The sequence below is a fragment of the Larimichthys crocea genome, chromosome IX (assembly GCF_000972845.2).
Source record: "Larimichthys crocea isolate SSNF chromosome IX, L_crocea_2.0, whole genome shotgun sequence".
NCBI classification, from domain to species: Eukaryota; Metazoa; Chordata; class Actinopteri; family Sciaenidae; genus Larimichthys; species Larimichthys crocea.
Window position 1 is genome coordinate 10947258 of NC_040019.1, and position 15354 is coordinate 10962611.

The 15354-nt window shown below is 40.3% G+C and overlaps 1 protein-coding gene across 4 annotated transcripts in view; it reads right to left on the bottom strand.

Moving 5' to 3' along the window:
- dym (dymeclin) overlaps nucleotides 1-15354 on the bottom strand; it is a 49051-nt gene that overhangs the window by 17941 nt on the left and 15756 nt on the right. For all 4 annotated transcript variants that reach the window (XM_019275546.2, XM_019275545.2, XM_027282157.1 and 1 more), the window contains exons 9-14: nucleotides 14470-14655; nucleotides 14170-14348; nucleotides 12578-12703; nucleotides 12355-12468; nucleotides 12142-12236; nucleotides 8412-8511 (exon numbers count right to left, since the gene is read on the bottom strand). In XM_019275546.2, the coding sequence (XP_019131091.1) occupies nucleotides 8412-8511; nucleotides 12142-12236; nucleotides 12355-12468; nucleotides 12578-12703; nucleotides 14170-14348; nucleotides 14470-14655 (800 nt within the window). The remainder of the gene's footprint in view (nucleotides 1-8411; nucleotides 8512-12141; nucleotides 12237-12354; nucleotides 12469-12577; nucleotides 12704-14169; nucleotides 14349-14469; nucleotides 14656-15354) is intronic.

The window sequence follows — 15354 nt, forward strand, 5'->3', positions numbered from 1 at the left end:
GGACAGCGCTACCACTTTGCTATCTGTGTGTGTGTGTGTGTGTTTGTGTGTCTAGCCATCCTATCATACCCATGTGTGTTTTTATGCAAGTGTTTGTGTGTGTGGACAGGGTGTTTAGAGACACAGACATGTAAATCCCTGTAAAGTAGGAGCTGGCATCATTAAACCAATAGCTTAGTGATTCCCTGGCTGGCCCCGCTGCTCACTGCAGGCTGTTGCAGGGCAGACAAACCAGACATATTAAGAAAGAGTACTGACATAGACAAGGGCATGGTGATAAACACAGAGAGACAAACAGAAAGATTCAAAAGACACATTTTAATAGGGATTGAGTTTTTCTTTTTTCAACACTATATATATTATTCAAATTACATATTTGTATTTTTTTTAGCCTTGATGCAATATCAGAATAGTTAAAGAAAATAAGGTGAGTAAGAACGAAGAGAAGTAGAAAAACACCACGTGGACAGACAGAGAGGGTCAGACTGGCTGAGTAGCAGCAGCCTGTCGCGTCTTTTGGGAGTTTTTTTAAATGGGTCATTGTCTGACCTGCATTATGGTACCACAGCCATGTCATAATCACACCATTTTGTGGAGCATTGTGCCCAGGTCAGCCTCTTATTACCCCATAGCCTCACAAAACATCCTTTGTTGCACACACACACACGGAATAAGGCAAAAGACAGTGTTTGCCTCCAGAACTACAGCACCGACAATGCAGTCTGCCAGTCTGGATGTGTTTAGGAAAGACTGCGTTGTACAATCGCTGCATCATTCTTTGTGCGGAGGGGGAAGTCCAGCATATTTACAGACAGACACCTCATTATGAGTTTAAATAAATCGCACCACCTCTCGGAGACTTAGCTGGCGCTAACAGCAGGGGTCTGTGGGGCGAAACAGCAGTGATGACGAGATGACGCGAGCAATGATAAAAAAAAAAGGTGACGGCAACAGCTGCAACAGCACTCTGGCAGATAGGTGGGCAGCGCCAATTGATCTGCTGCTAGCTGTGCTCTGTTGAGCTGTGCCTCGATCAGGAAAAAAAAAAGACCAGGGCACAGTGGAGCTGCCCTAATTACCATTTGGAAGCAGACAATCATTAGGACCTCAGAGCACCTGCTGCCTGCAGGGGTGGCACTCCTACTGCCCAAGAATAAACACAGAAAGACAGGGGGAGAGATGATAAGAGGCTGACAGTTATACAGAGAGACAGAGTAGCAAGTTAACTAACAACTAGGCCTAGCATCATCTTCACTATGCAGGTGACAAGACAGAGGAGACCAAAAAGGGGGGTTGGGGGGTCAGTGAGTAAATCAGCTCTCAGCAGGATACTGCCTTAATGAAAGGAAAACCAGGAGACAGACTTGACATAATGAACTACATAAAGAGTGGCATCAGTCTAAGCGGCTACTTTGTAAACCTCATTATAGAACATTTTATTCAGCGGTAACCTTTTATAAAGACCACCAAAGATGTGGCTATTTAAACCGTGCGTTTAGTTCTTCGCCTGGCCTATCCTGGCTTTATTAAACCCCATTTACTCGTGCTCATTACTGAAAACACTTTAGTGGGCGTTCAATTGGAATTGGATTTGGAAGTATTCTGCTCCTCTGGAAATGTATCGTTTTGATGTGCCGAAAGTTAAAAAAAAAAGTGCTCGTTTGGCAGGTGCAAACTGCTTTTCACATCATCTCCAAACAAGATCAATCCAGAAGTACCTGACATCATAGCCCAGCTAATAATGCTCATGTCATGGACTCCAGACCACAAGCTAAATCTTCAACTGCAACGGCAAATACATTACAGGTTTGATATGGTATGAAATTGAGAAAAGTAAAACATATCGGCGGCCTTTACTTTCCTCATTTCTCTCCCCCATCTATCCCCTCTGGGAATTTTCACATGAAATGACAAGAAGCTTTGTGTGTCGTGTGCTCTGTAACCTCTGATTTCTGGGAAAGCGATGTAATATTGTACATCAGTCTTGTGGGGTGATTGGTTCTACATCAAAAGACTATAGGAAATGTGACAGGATAATGTAACATTCGCGCTTCAATCAATCAATTCCTACTTTCTGGTACACCATGAATGAAGGGGGGCACTGATGTCTTTCCTTACACATGATGTTGTCCCAGTATCCATCAGCACTGTGGAAGTAGATGAAATGGACACGGGAGAAAGTCAGCATAAGGTCAGACGATGAAACTGCCATATTTAACAGTCTCGGAGAGTGAGAAGTATGAGCCGAAAATACATGAGATTGCCATTTATGATTGAGCCATGAGGAGGTCATGCTTAACGTAGTGATTTCATATAAAATATGCACAGAGGAGAAATATCAGGACAAGACAAGAAAAGTATAGAAAAGGAGACTAGAAGTGAGGAACACTTTCCTTGAGACACATTTCCCAAGTTTTTCCAGCAAGGGCAAAACTTTAAGTTGTCCGCTTTAGCATTTAAAAGCAGCATATAAACGTTTTAAAATAGTTTACGCATCTATAAGTAGAGGCTGGTGTATAAACAGGTAATGAACAATATGATAATATAAAATATTCTTCACAGGGGAAGTTATAATTGCACATTCATTAATACTTAAAAATGTACATAGTCCTGCTTACAACTATGTTATAATGTATTAAAAAACATGTTTATATAATGCTTTAAATGCTAAATACAGGGACCTACAATTAATGATCCAGTGTTTAAGATTTAGAAGGATTTTTTTGGCAGAATATGACAGAAAAGTAAGTTTTCATTAATGTATAACTTGACTCGAATTTTCGTTTTAAAATGAGCCTTTCACATCTAGCGGGTTTTGTTCTTTCACGTTTTTTGTTAGTTTCGCAGCCACTGTAGTTTCTCATACATGCTTAGAAGGGCAAGGATTTTTGGTATCTGTTAACAGTCCCATCAGACGGATACTTACATTTTTTAACATGTGCAAAAAAAAAATCTTGTACAGATTCTTTTGATTTATTTTTAAATTATGACAAAGACACATACTGAGAGGGACATTTTATAGTTGAAAAGTCAACTCATCAGTGAAGCTGTAATGGTGAAACAGTTTCTTAATGACTTCAGACCTCGTTTGGCATTTCTGTGCTGCAGTTTCTTGCTATGAAATATATATCCGCTGATATATCAGCCTAGACGATTTATTGGTCTAGCTCTACATGGGATCTTGAAGGCCGCATTCATTTATTAGTGGAATGTGTTTGAGTCATCAACTGACAATGTAAAAACACACCCAAAGCAATGAAAAACTGCAACCAAGTAAAGAAAAAATTATTTGATGCGGTCCAAATCAAATGAACAAAATCATTTTCAGCACAAACATGAATGCCACTTTATTAAAAACTCAAAAATAAGTTTTGTTGGCTGAAACTAGCCTCTACATATACTACAGAGACTGTGCAGTAATCGACTAAAAAAAAAAAATGCAATTTCCAGTCGTCTATGAGTTTTTGTAGAATTAATGGAAAACTGTGGATTTTGCAAAACAATTTTGTAGCTTAATAAGAAAGTGCCAAATTCCTGGAAGGCCTGATAATAAACAGAAGGCATAATGTTTATTATCTGTTGATATATCCCGGGGCTCTGCCTTTTCCCTAAACAAGAGGAATGGTGCTACAAAGCTAATGCATGCGTCTACTCTGGCTATTAAAAAGAGATCACAGATTGTGACTCAACCAGCGCACATAAACACATAGACAGGGTGGTCCAACATGCTTCTGGGTCTGAGTGTGTGTGTGTGTGTGTGTGTGTGCGCGCTTGTAGTCTCTTCCCAGAAATGTGCAACAGTAAACAGACTAAGAGGCACAAAAGTAACATTACCACTACAACTGGCTCGGAGCATAAACAGTGACACACAACGCAATGCAACACAGCGCATACTTCCTTCTTTTTATGTTTGTTTGTGTGTACAAGCACATACTACATGTCTCAAAAGGGCAAGAAAAAAAAACCCATCTGCAATCAGAGGTGCAGAGGCTGCGGAGAGCGTCCGTGGGGCCCTCTTGAAAGCTGCCCTGCTTGCACTGGAAGCCTCTGGCTGTCCCCTGGGGTATCGAGGGGCCCTAACCCTTCACTCTTTCTTCCCTGACACTAACCAGACACAGCAGCGCAAACACATACAGGGTTTGTGGGGGGGGGGGTATGAGAGGGAGAGAGAGACAGAGACCAGGAGGCAGACATCCGAAGGGGGGAGAGAGGGAGGGAGACAGGGAACGAGAGAGACATTAACACATAGGCAGAATGCACCCAGCTTTAACCCACAGCTTAGAGCGTTTGACAACGTTTTTTTTCATATCCTCCTCTCAGTCGCTCCCTCGTAAAGAGCGCAATTACATGTCCAGGACAATCCCACATTAAACAAACATTAGTTCTCTCTCCAGAGCCAGACTCAGCCAAATTACATTGCTTCCAGATGCCCATCACAAAAACCACCCTCTCTCTCCATCTCCAGCTTGTTTCTCCTCTTTCTATTGTTCTTTGCTCCTCCTCGTGTCCTCTTTATCTCTCCCTATAGTTTCCTAAACTTCCTCCTTTTTCCATGTTAAGATGAGGGTTTGTGAATAACACCAGAGCTGGCTGTTTTCAATTACACAACTGGAGGAGAAGAGAGAGGAAGGCAAGAGATGGGAGAAAACAACGACAAGATGAGACAGCAGTCCTTCTTTTAGATGTCACATGTCCAAATGTCATTATAGCTGCTCAGATATGAAAATCTATGCATAACATCTTATAATTTTCAATTTAAGAGAATATTGAGCCAAATGGTGAAAATAAATAGCTCACCAGCTGATGTTTAGCCTATAGATAACATTTGCAATCGTTAGATTCACATCTAACTTTCCTTTTGTATCTGCTGCTGTATTAAACATTGAGCTAGTTGTTTATTTTTTAAGATTTAATCTCATTCCTCCATCGTTCAGCACAAACACGCCAGATTTTTGATAAAAGTTGAGTCTACACGCAAAGACAATTTAAGCGTCCATGTCACACACAGACAGCTCAACAGAATATGACAAAAATAAACAGCGCTGTGTAAAATCCACCACAGCATAATGGGTCAGTCATGTTGTTTTTCTGAGCATTATCTGATCAGTAGAGCAGAAACAATTGTCAGAAACATAACCAAGGACGATTTTTATGATTTGTCAAAAAACATTCGGCGTGCTTTTGTTTTATGTTAAAGTAAATGGAAGATCTCTGGGTTTGTAGAGTATTGATTGGACAAAGAAAATATGTGAAGATGTCATGTTGGGCTCTGGGAAATGATGGAGGGTATTTTTTCCTCTTATTTTCTGACATTACACAGATCAAACAATGAATTCATTTTAAGACCATTCAGATTAATTGATGATACTGTACACGTCTATGCCATACTTCAATTCAAATGATAAAAGAAGATTTAGAGATTACAGCTACAGTCGCAGTTCCTTGAGGCTGTACTTGGGGATAGCACTGAATGCTCACACTGACAATGCGAATACGTTATGATGTTTACGTGGTTCACAATCTTGGTTTAGCTAAGGCTGATGGTAATGTCATTAGTTTTGCAGGTATTATAATAATATCATAAATGACAAATTACAATATTTATCACATATTACAGGTCGTCCTGTGGTGGCCATGAATGTATGTAGCGGATTTCACGGCAATCTATCCAACACTTCAGTCTTACCCACAAATATCAACCAAGAGTTATCAAAGTCATAAAACTGATCCTCTTGGCACCACAAATGTCTCCACAAATGTATAGGCAATACATCCAATAGTTATTAGTAGTAGTAGTTATTAAGAACAGTAACTGCCATAAGCCACAGTAAGAATAAAAAAAGTCTGGGAAAGATTTCACATCGTCTGAAAAGTTGTGTGATTAACAAAACACACAAAATGACTCACAACCAGAATCGAGTCGAGCCTGGAAGGTCCCCTTCCCTCTAAACAAGGACCTTCCAGACTTTATCCCACCGACGAAGACCAAGACGTTTACTTCCGAATACATGGGAAAAGCAGACTGATTGTGCACTTTAGTGTGAGCTCACATGAAACTCAACTGCTGTGCCAGTTGATATCTCTGAGTGTGTGTGAGCACATGCTCAGAAACTAAAACAATACAATATGTTCCTTTTAATCAAGACATGTCAATAAAGCTGAAAGTGGATTTTTTTTTAGCTGTGAGCAGTAGCCACAGGAACGCTTGTAGACATGGGAACCAATGTCACATTGAGTTAGTATAGTCTAAGCTCAAGGATAATAGCGGTATCAGAAAAGTTGACCAGCTCTGTCTTGAACGTCTATGACCCAGACTGGATGTCAGACACTATTCTAGGAAAAACTAAAAAGAACCCATGTTCCCATGAAATAATCATAAATCAAGAAATCTGCCTTGTGCCCTTGAGCAACACACTGACACTCCAACACTGACATACCAAAAGCAGCAGTATTGTTGTGTAGCTGGCCTTACACTTTGACCTCTCAGTGTGTGTATGTGTGTTATGTGTTATGTGTTATGTGTGTGTGTGTGTGTGTGGGTGTGTATCTATCTTATTGTTGTTGTCGCTATTATTGCTTTCTCTCTCTCTCGCTCTATGGAAACAGCTGGCTGCTGAATCTATAACAGAGAAGATTTAATCACGACAATGTGTTGTCTCTTCAGATTTTTCTTTTCCATTTTCAGTCATGTACAGTGGGTGTTTATGAATGTGTATAAATAAAATGGAGCATTAAAATAAGCCCCGAAGGAAGAAAGCATCAAAACAAAGCTGGAAAATTACATTTTATATGCTTTTAATGTGTGTGTGTGTGTGTGTTTATGTGTGTGCATAGATGTCCATTTGAAAGTGGCCTCATCAGACAGTCACTACACGGTTGAAGGAGCACTCACGTTTGCCCAACACCTACGGGCATCTATGGGGACCTCCTAATGCATCTCCAACCCCAAGACACGCACACAAATATATTTAAGCGCACACACACACACACACACACACACACACACACACAATGCAAATCTAATGAGACAGCCAGACTAAGATGTATACAGACAAACCTGAGGGCATAGATGCCCGAGCACAAACTCAGACGAACAACATGTTCAACAGTGTGCTGATTGGTCAGGGGTGGCTGCTAGTCAAATCCATAGATACCTGATTACATTGGGACAACATCATCATTAATTCATTGGTTTAAGCTCTGGAAGTTAGTTACTGCTGAGGTGCTGTTAAGATTTCAATTTTAGATTAATGCTGATATTTCTGAGAATTTTCCATATTACTCTGGTGCCCCTATGATTGACCTATTTTAGCATTACATTTTCTAATCGTTCAGTACTTTCATCGAATATTATTTTCAAGTGGAGGCTGCATTTCAGTACTGATTAAACGTGAGGGATGCGGGCTGGAGAAGCCATAAGAAGACAAAGTATTGGAGTAGACGGAGCAACAGTGGTGCCACAGCAACAGGCTGCTTAAATTTGAACACATACACTTCTTAGGCTATATTCCTTGTTTGTGAGGCTAATCCACACAAGTTTATCTCTTATGTCGGTATACAGGTGCTCTGCCTCCTACCAACACAGACAGACAAAGTCCCTGTTCGTTTGGCCATTTTCTCTGAGGCTTTAATGTCGCTGTACGTTCTTCCGCTGACCACTAATTAGTGAGTCGATAAACAACCAAAAACAGCAGAGGGAGTGGTGGTGCACACGTCGTGACCTGTGTGGCAGCTGTTGCAGTGCATTGTGGGATTTGTAGTATGAGTAGTGGGAGTGCAATTTACCAGTGGGGCCATTAATAATAAACGTATGAAATTATCTCACTCGAGTTTGACATGTCTGCTTTAAAGCAGACACCACATAACTGGTGCAAAATGTGGAGCAAAATCCAGGTCCACATGCGAAATGTTTGTTTCTTATTTACTATATTAATACTAATTATTGCTGACACAGCAGCTGATAAAAAAACATTTGCTGACAAACTAAAAATTATGATTTAGATGATAAATTATTCAATTGAGTGACTTATTAAAGCAACACACCGTAGAAATTGGTATTTTTGTGATTTAGCACCCCCAGTTTTTAGAGTTTAATACCACAGTTGTAAATATGAGACGTGTACAACTATTATGATTACATTACTTGTGCTAGCCAATATTACTTACAAGTCAAAACTAAAAATAAAAGTCAAAATTCACACTACTTCAAGTGCAAAATTCCTGTGAACCTGTAACAGCAAAATAAAATAAAAAACTAAACAAAAATTACGTCTACGTCAACTTCTGAACCACATCTAAGTAGACATAACTCAGCAACTTCTAACAACCTGAGTGCAGACTGACAAAGACAGAGAGTGTGTATGTGTGTGTGTGTGTGTGTGTGTGTGTGTGTGTGTGTGTGTGTTACTCACATAGTCAGGGAGGGCTGTGTTGTCTCCCTGTCTGCCTCTCAGAGACTGTGTTGCCTGCTCCAAAACCTTGTTGTGCTTCTTGGAAAGCAAAGCAAATAAACTGTAGGGGAGACGGGAAAAGGAATGAGCAATGACAGATGAATGATACACTTTTACCAAGAACCCAAATACACAGTCATCATACTGCACATGTTGATGTGGTGTAAAATACTCAAGCAGTGGCCTTTACTCTGCTTTACTCAAGAGAGAAACCTCTATTAAAGACAGATTATTATTAGAGAGCGGTCTGTTTTCCGTTCTAAATGAGGGCTTTAAAATAATGAACAATAATTCAAGTCTTAGATTAAAAAAATATTCCTGGAAATGGCAGGGGATAGTTTTCGAAATGATGTGTCAAAATACTAAACATTATGCCTAATTTACAATGACCTGAACAGGTCACAGCCACGATACGTTTTGGAAGATTTCCAGTATTTACGTGTATGTGTTTGTTGCCATTGGAGGTGACATTCTGCCATTAGACACGCTGCCCTTAGTGTGAGTGTTTGTGTGTGTGTGCGCGTTTGTCTGGATGGGACTGCATGATTGCATGTGACTGACGGACATATATCAAGAGACCTAGAGTATGGTTGGGCAACCTTGGATGGCAATAGGGTGGGTCAATACGCTTGCACATACACAAACACACACACACAGATGTTGGTGCGCATGAACACATGTGTGAACACGTGTGTTCATGCAAGAGACACTTGACAGGAAACACTTTTAAAACATATTTTCTATGTTCAGAAAGGACCCAAGAACAGCTTGCTGTTATTTGGATTGTTTACGTTATTGGTCGTCTAAAAATTTAATATTCTTCTCTTGTTGCACTTCTTAGTGTCTTATATTATTATTTATTGTGGTGATTATTATTATTATAATTATTAGTGACCTTCTGTTTTAATTACAACGTTTTAATAGTCTTTCTAGGTGCCCAAGGGTGTTGAATATTTAATCTGTGTGTCAATCAAGGAAAAAAGATTGCAGAATAAATCAAAATCAATGACAGCAAAGGGCTGCGGAAAGTCAGATACACGAGCAGAGCTCAGGTGAAGCCCCTTAGAGCTACACCTGTCCATCTGTCTACACCGCAAAACACACACATACAAAATCTCTTAGCATTCATTATCCAGGCTAATTGGCCAAATGATAGCTGAATGGTGATACCTGAGCAGCTATGAGGAGGTCTACTTGTTATCTACAGACCTAATGTCAAAGGCTTTATGAGTCACGACTACTTAATAGGACCTCTTGTACAATCTAGTCCATTTTTTGAGAGACCACCGACTGAGTTCCACCTGGGCTGTCTGCACACAAGAAAGCACAGTGACTAGTTGTTCTGTGTTGCCCTGTCACATCCCTCATTCATGCCGAGGCAGTGACGGACACGGCACAGGAAACAGCGACACAGAGGGATTTCCACAGTGCTGGTCTGATCCCAAAATCAGTTATGAGTCAGTTAATGACAGACGTGGTCCACCCCGACACATTGTAGATGTAAAGGTGCTCTGTTTTGACCAGTCCAAAAGGATACTTTTGTTTTGTTTTTTTAATCTGGACACACACAACATGGTTGTGCACTGTTCTTTGAAATTTCTGTGTATGTGTGTATACACACACACACATTAATTTTAAGGCTGTTTTCAATTAAATGCTGCCAAAAAAAAAAAATCACTGAGGTACAGAGTTATCAGGTTATCAGAGAACAGCATCAGTGAGAAAAGGTAAAACCTGCAAACTAACTTTATACCACAAGACAACGTTTGTTCCGACTTGGATCTGACATGTTTGATTACTTAACTGTGGACTAGAGCTGGAATGATCCACTGATGATCCAAACTTTCTTTGAAATATTTTTGTACACAAAATATTGCTTTTTACTGACAATTAATTGAGAGAGTAACGGGTGGATCAGTCGATCACAAAAATAATTGTTAGTTGCAGCCTTACTGTGAACTAAGCGGTTTCTGTTGAGTCTGCACACATTGCTGCAATCAGTGAATAGAGACATGAGCGTGTGTGGCGACAGAGGAGATTGTGGATATGGATGACAGACGCAAGGGAGGAACAAAGCAGCAGAAAGGGAATATTAACGGAAAGAGGATGAATAAATAAAATGTGGCTGTGGAGCCAGTTCAAACCCACTGCTGCTTGTAAATAAACACCACCAACTGTGATTCTCTCTGGGAGTCAATTAAGGAGCAGAGTTCAGCACCGTCTGGCAGACATTTGGAAATTCCTGGCAGGAAATTCCCTTTATCTAGCCAGCGAGCCAGTCCGTTTAGCCCAGCCCTGGCCATCATAGTCATCATCATTATCATTATCATTAGACATGGAGTCAGTTGCTCGACATCACTACAGGACAGACATGCAGACATTCACAGACAGTGTTCCTCTCTGACTCAAAACACCAGAGTCGCAGATATGGAGTGAGACAGTCGGGGAGATAAGAGGATCCTTGAGTATGCCTGAATGTGTGCACGTCTTTGGGGAAGGAAACATTCCTTCCCGTGTGCCTGGAGTTAACAAACAGACATGAATGACTTGGTGTGTGTGTGTGTCTGTGTGTGTGTGTGTGTGTGTGCGTGTGGTTTGGATCTTGTCTTCCATCTGCTCATGGGCCAAAACCCTCGTGTTACATAATGTTCCTCTCTACACAGGCACACCACTCCCTTAATATTTCATTTCTTAGTCTCCTCTGATGCAGCCACTGCCAAGTTATTATAACGATAAATATTTTGTGCTGATTCAATATGAATCATTAAAATGAATCAGTGTGCTTGTGTCTCTCGTCTCTCTTTTGGCTTCCTTGCTTGCCTCACGCACATACACGCACGAAGATTGTGTTGAAGACTGACACTTGAGGCAGACATGGGTAAACTTGAAACACTGGGATGTACACTACTTCTACCGTCGATACACAATAATGTCAGCACATCACCTCATGTGCAGTAGCTCAAGTTTGGGCAGACTTTACTCACATTCATGCTCCAGGGAAAGCCTCTGGCATTTAGTGTTTTAAATGTGTGCAACGTTTTTCTACTTTACTAACTGATTATATTATTTAGAACCCCGTTTGTCTTTATTCAAATCGTCAGCCAGAGAGGAAGCACAGTTTAGAGTTTGTACTGGTGGACGATATGACAATACTATGACATGATATTAGAGATTTTTTCCATACCATTTCTACTGTGGTAATAATTTATTATCATCCCTAGGTGTATTTGACCATCATATAGAGCACTGTGATACAACATTTTGATTTGTCAGGTATTTAATTCACTAAATTCACAGCAAAAAAACACATACATTCCTGACTGGTTGTTTTATTCCTCAATTCATTATGTCAAAATATAAGAATTGTGTTATTTAATCATATATATTGAGGATTTTATCCATATCACCTATCCCTAGTCGGATGATACAAAGACTGTCAAATATAAAAGGTCAAGATACAGATTCTAAGTGGAACCACTAAAGATAAACCCTTCAGTGTCAAACAGTAGATATTTTCTTTACTTCTCTTCAAACCACTTCATATTTTTCCACAGAATACATTTTCTAGAGTCAGACCAGAGCTGAAAAGGTCAAGTGGAACAAGATAAATGGATGGAATAAATAACCAATTAACATATTCTATCATCCTTTGTTATGCTCTGTCATTTGTACAACTACAGCATGTCCTCACCTGATGATGCGTTGGGCAGCGTATTGATGGAGACAACGAAACTGGGCTGACATGTTGGCAAGTGCAGCCAGACAGTTGGTGTGGAGGTACTTATCCTAGGAAGGATGAATGCAGAAACATACACGGTTACCTGATGGTATGCAAATGTGTATCTTTTTCTATGCGAGTGGATGAAAGTGTCTACAAGTGATGAACCGAAGCACCCAAACTTACCCTTGTCCGGGTCATATTGAACTGGATGGTGCGGATGACCACCAGTATGAGCAAACTGCCCAGCGAGATCTCTGTCAATGACCGCTCTGTGTACCATGAGATGTTCTTCAATACCTGCGAGAGGGAGAAAGACACAGAAATTATGCTGAGATGTTGAAAACTTCAGGAATTATTATCGTTGCTATTGCAAGTAACGGAGGGATGTATTCAACTGTTTACCCACCACCTCGTGGATGGAGCGATTGAAGGCATCGTCCTCAGTGAGGATGAGCAGAATAATGAGGGCCATGTAGACATGGTGAGAATTTCTGTCCTCCACATGGTAAAGGATCTCGAGGATGGGCAACACCTGAAAGGAAGAGAGGGAGAGAGTGGGAGGGAGAGGCTGAGAATGTGCGTAGGTGTTGTCACGGAAGAGACATTCATTAAATCCATGTTACAAGATTTCTGACTCGGAGTAGATCCACCACTGCAGTGTGTGCACTTGTTGCAAGATATAATTAACCATATCCATGCTTCACATGTGCACAAACTTCTAAACCGTGTCTACTGTTGCCACCCTTCAAATCAGCTACAATATTTATAATTTACTCTAAGCTTTTAATAATCACCAACGTTATTAGTGTCTTTTTCCTTATTTTGGTCTGGATGTCTATGGATTTGTGGATGGGAGAAGCTTTTGATGACTTGCCAGAGGGCTTTCTTGAGGCTTAATCTATCAACTGACCCAATAAAATCAGACTATTATTTTTTATTACTACACAGTAGTGTTTCTGAGTACCACGGAAAAGAGACAATAAAACGGGAGAAGCAGCGCTGCAGATGCCATTTCAGAAGAAAACAATTGACATAATCATGGCTGCTGAACTCTAGGTGAAGGCAGATGGTAAAAGTGAGCGGTTAATGACAACAGTGTGCAAAAGACTTAATTCTCAGAATCATACTGTCAGAGTGAATGCGGTTATTAGCTAGCATGGTGAGCGATGGACGCACACAGTTGCAGCGTTAGCTCATTACGCTGTCGTGCGGCGGTGCTTTATTGCTCAGCAGAGAAAGTGTCTAGACTCATTAGTAGTCCCCATACATAATAAGCTCAATCTAGATCTGCTAATGACGAGATTTTATTATAGCAGCTATAAATAGGGAATAACACAGAAATGTCATGCTGATATCAGACAAAGTATTAAATTGACCTGCAGATTCGAAATATGATAAATTAATTTAAGTCATTTCGTGCCCATGTTTGCCTACTATCATGAATTTATAGTGGCTTTCAGTTGCAATTCGTTTAGACGTCATTAACTCACTTAAGTTTCTTGTTAAACCTGGTACAAATGCTAAACAGATATACTTAAACTCCTGTTTTCAAACCTCTGCAGTAAAAACCAAATTATTTAGTGTTACACTGCGTGAAAGAGGCTCATATATAACTGTCCACGCTCATATGTGATACCATCTGACATGCTGAGCTAAAGACTAATTTTCATTCACTTAATGCCTCCATACATGCAATCACTATGAAGAATAACTGGCACTGTCCCACATGGACTGAATAGCAGCAGCTGCTACTGCATACATCCTCGCTGTTTACCGAGCCAAAGCATTGGTCCTAGATGAAAGGATTTTATGGCCATGCCCATGTGTGCAGGGAAGAACTGCATAATGTATTTTATTGAGGATTACCCAATCACGCTTTGATTCATTCATTTTGTTTTGGGGTTTTTTTTGCCTCGATAAACCACACACAAAATGTCAGACTGCAACAGGAATACTTAATTTGTCTGCATTTTCTGTGCAACTGCTAATCACACCCACCAGATTGTCCATGTCAGTTCTGGATAGCATGTATGTCCTCATGTTGGCGTTCTGGTGAAGGAGGGTGTACAATAGTAGTGTAGCCTGGTCCGAGCGCTGCTGCTCACACAGCGCTGTGTACAGACTGTTGAAATTGATCTGGAAGGCGTGAGGTTGCTCCATGGACAGCGATGATGTGTCTACATAGGCAGGAGATGAATAAATTATCATTATTTATCTGATCACATTACTTCATTACATTCTGGTATATGTCACACACATGAACAACCCTCAAACATGTACAATGGATTACTTTATTACCTTGTGTATTTCTGAAACAAGTGATAGCCTGTCGGTAGGGGTTGGGCCAGTCAGGTCCGTCTGTCAGATTGGCTAGGACCAGCAGTAACAGAAGGCTTTGATTGGACAAAGGTAATGGGTTGTGTTCCTGGTCTATCCCAGCTTTGCTGCCAGCTCCACCCAATGTGAAGACACTCCACAGTCCACCTGGAGACAAACCGACACATATAAATATATATTTATAACAAATTATATTCAGTTATATTTTTTATGTGGCTGAAATACGTTTTTCTGCCGACCCTATCCACAGCAGTTGTAATACACTGACTATTCCATAAAACCAATAACAATTACCAATAACAATTTTTTTTTTGGGCTACTTGGGGGTAGCAAAAACAATTTGTGATCATCTTTTAAGTTGATAAGGTGACCTACTTAGCAAACAGTTGCTAATTTACACATCCAGAATTTACAGAGAGAGTTCGTTTGGAGTCGTGTTTGTGAAGAATATTTAATATTTTAGCTCTGTTTTGGTCTCTACCAATTCCTATATATGTGGATCTTTGGCTGATAAATACTGCACTAACTAATTGTATCTGTCTGCTGTTTGATTCTGAGCACGAATTCTACAGTGGGTTTTTATTTTTTTTTAAACAGCTGCCTGCTGAGGCTGAAAATGACACTATGAGCAGTAAGAGTAAGGCAAAGCAGTAAAGTTGTGGCCAAACAGCTAAACAATAAGCCTATAAAACTCTGTGAAGCCGAGAGGAGCTGCAGGTTCAAGCTGATAATTCTCTAAGTTCATCACTACGAGCATCACCTTTCACATAGTGACTGTTTTCATAGTCATTGTTTTCACACTTGTCATTTGATACGGGCCTCTTATAAAAAAATATTGACTGTAGC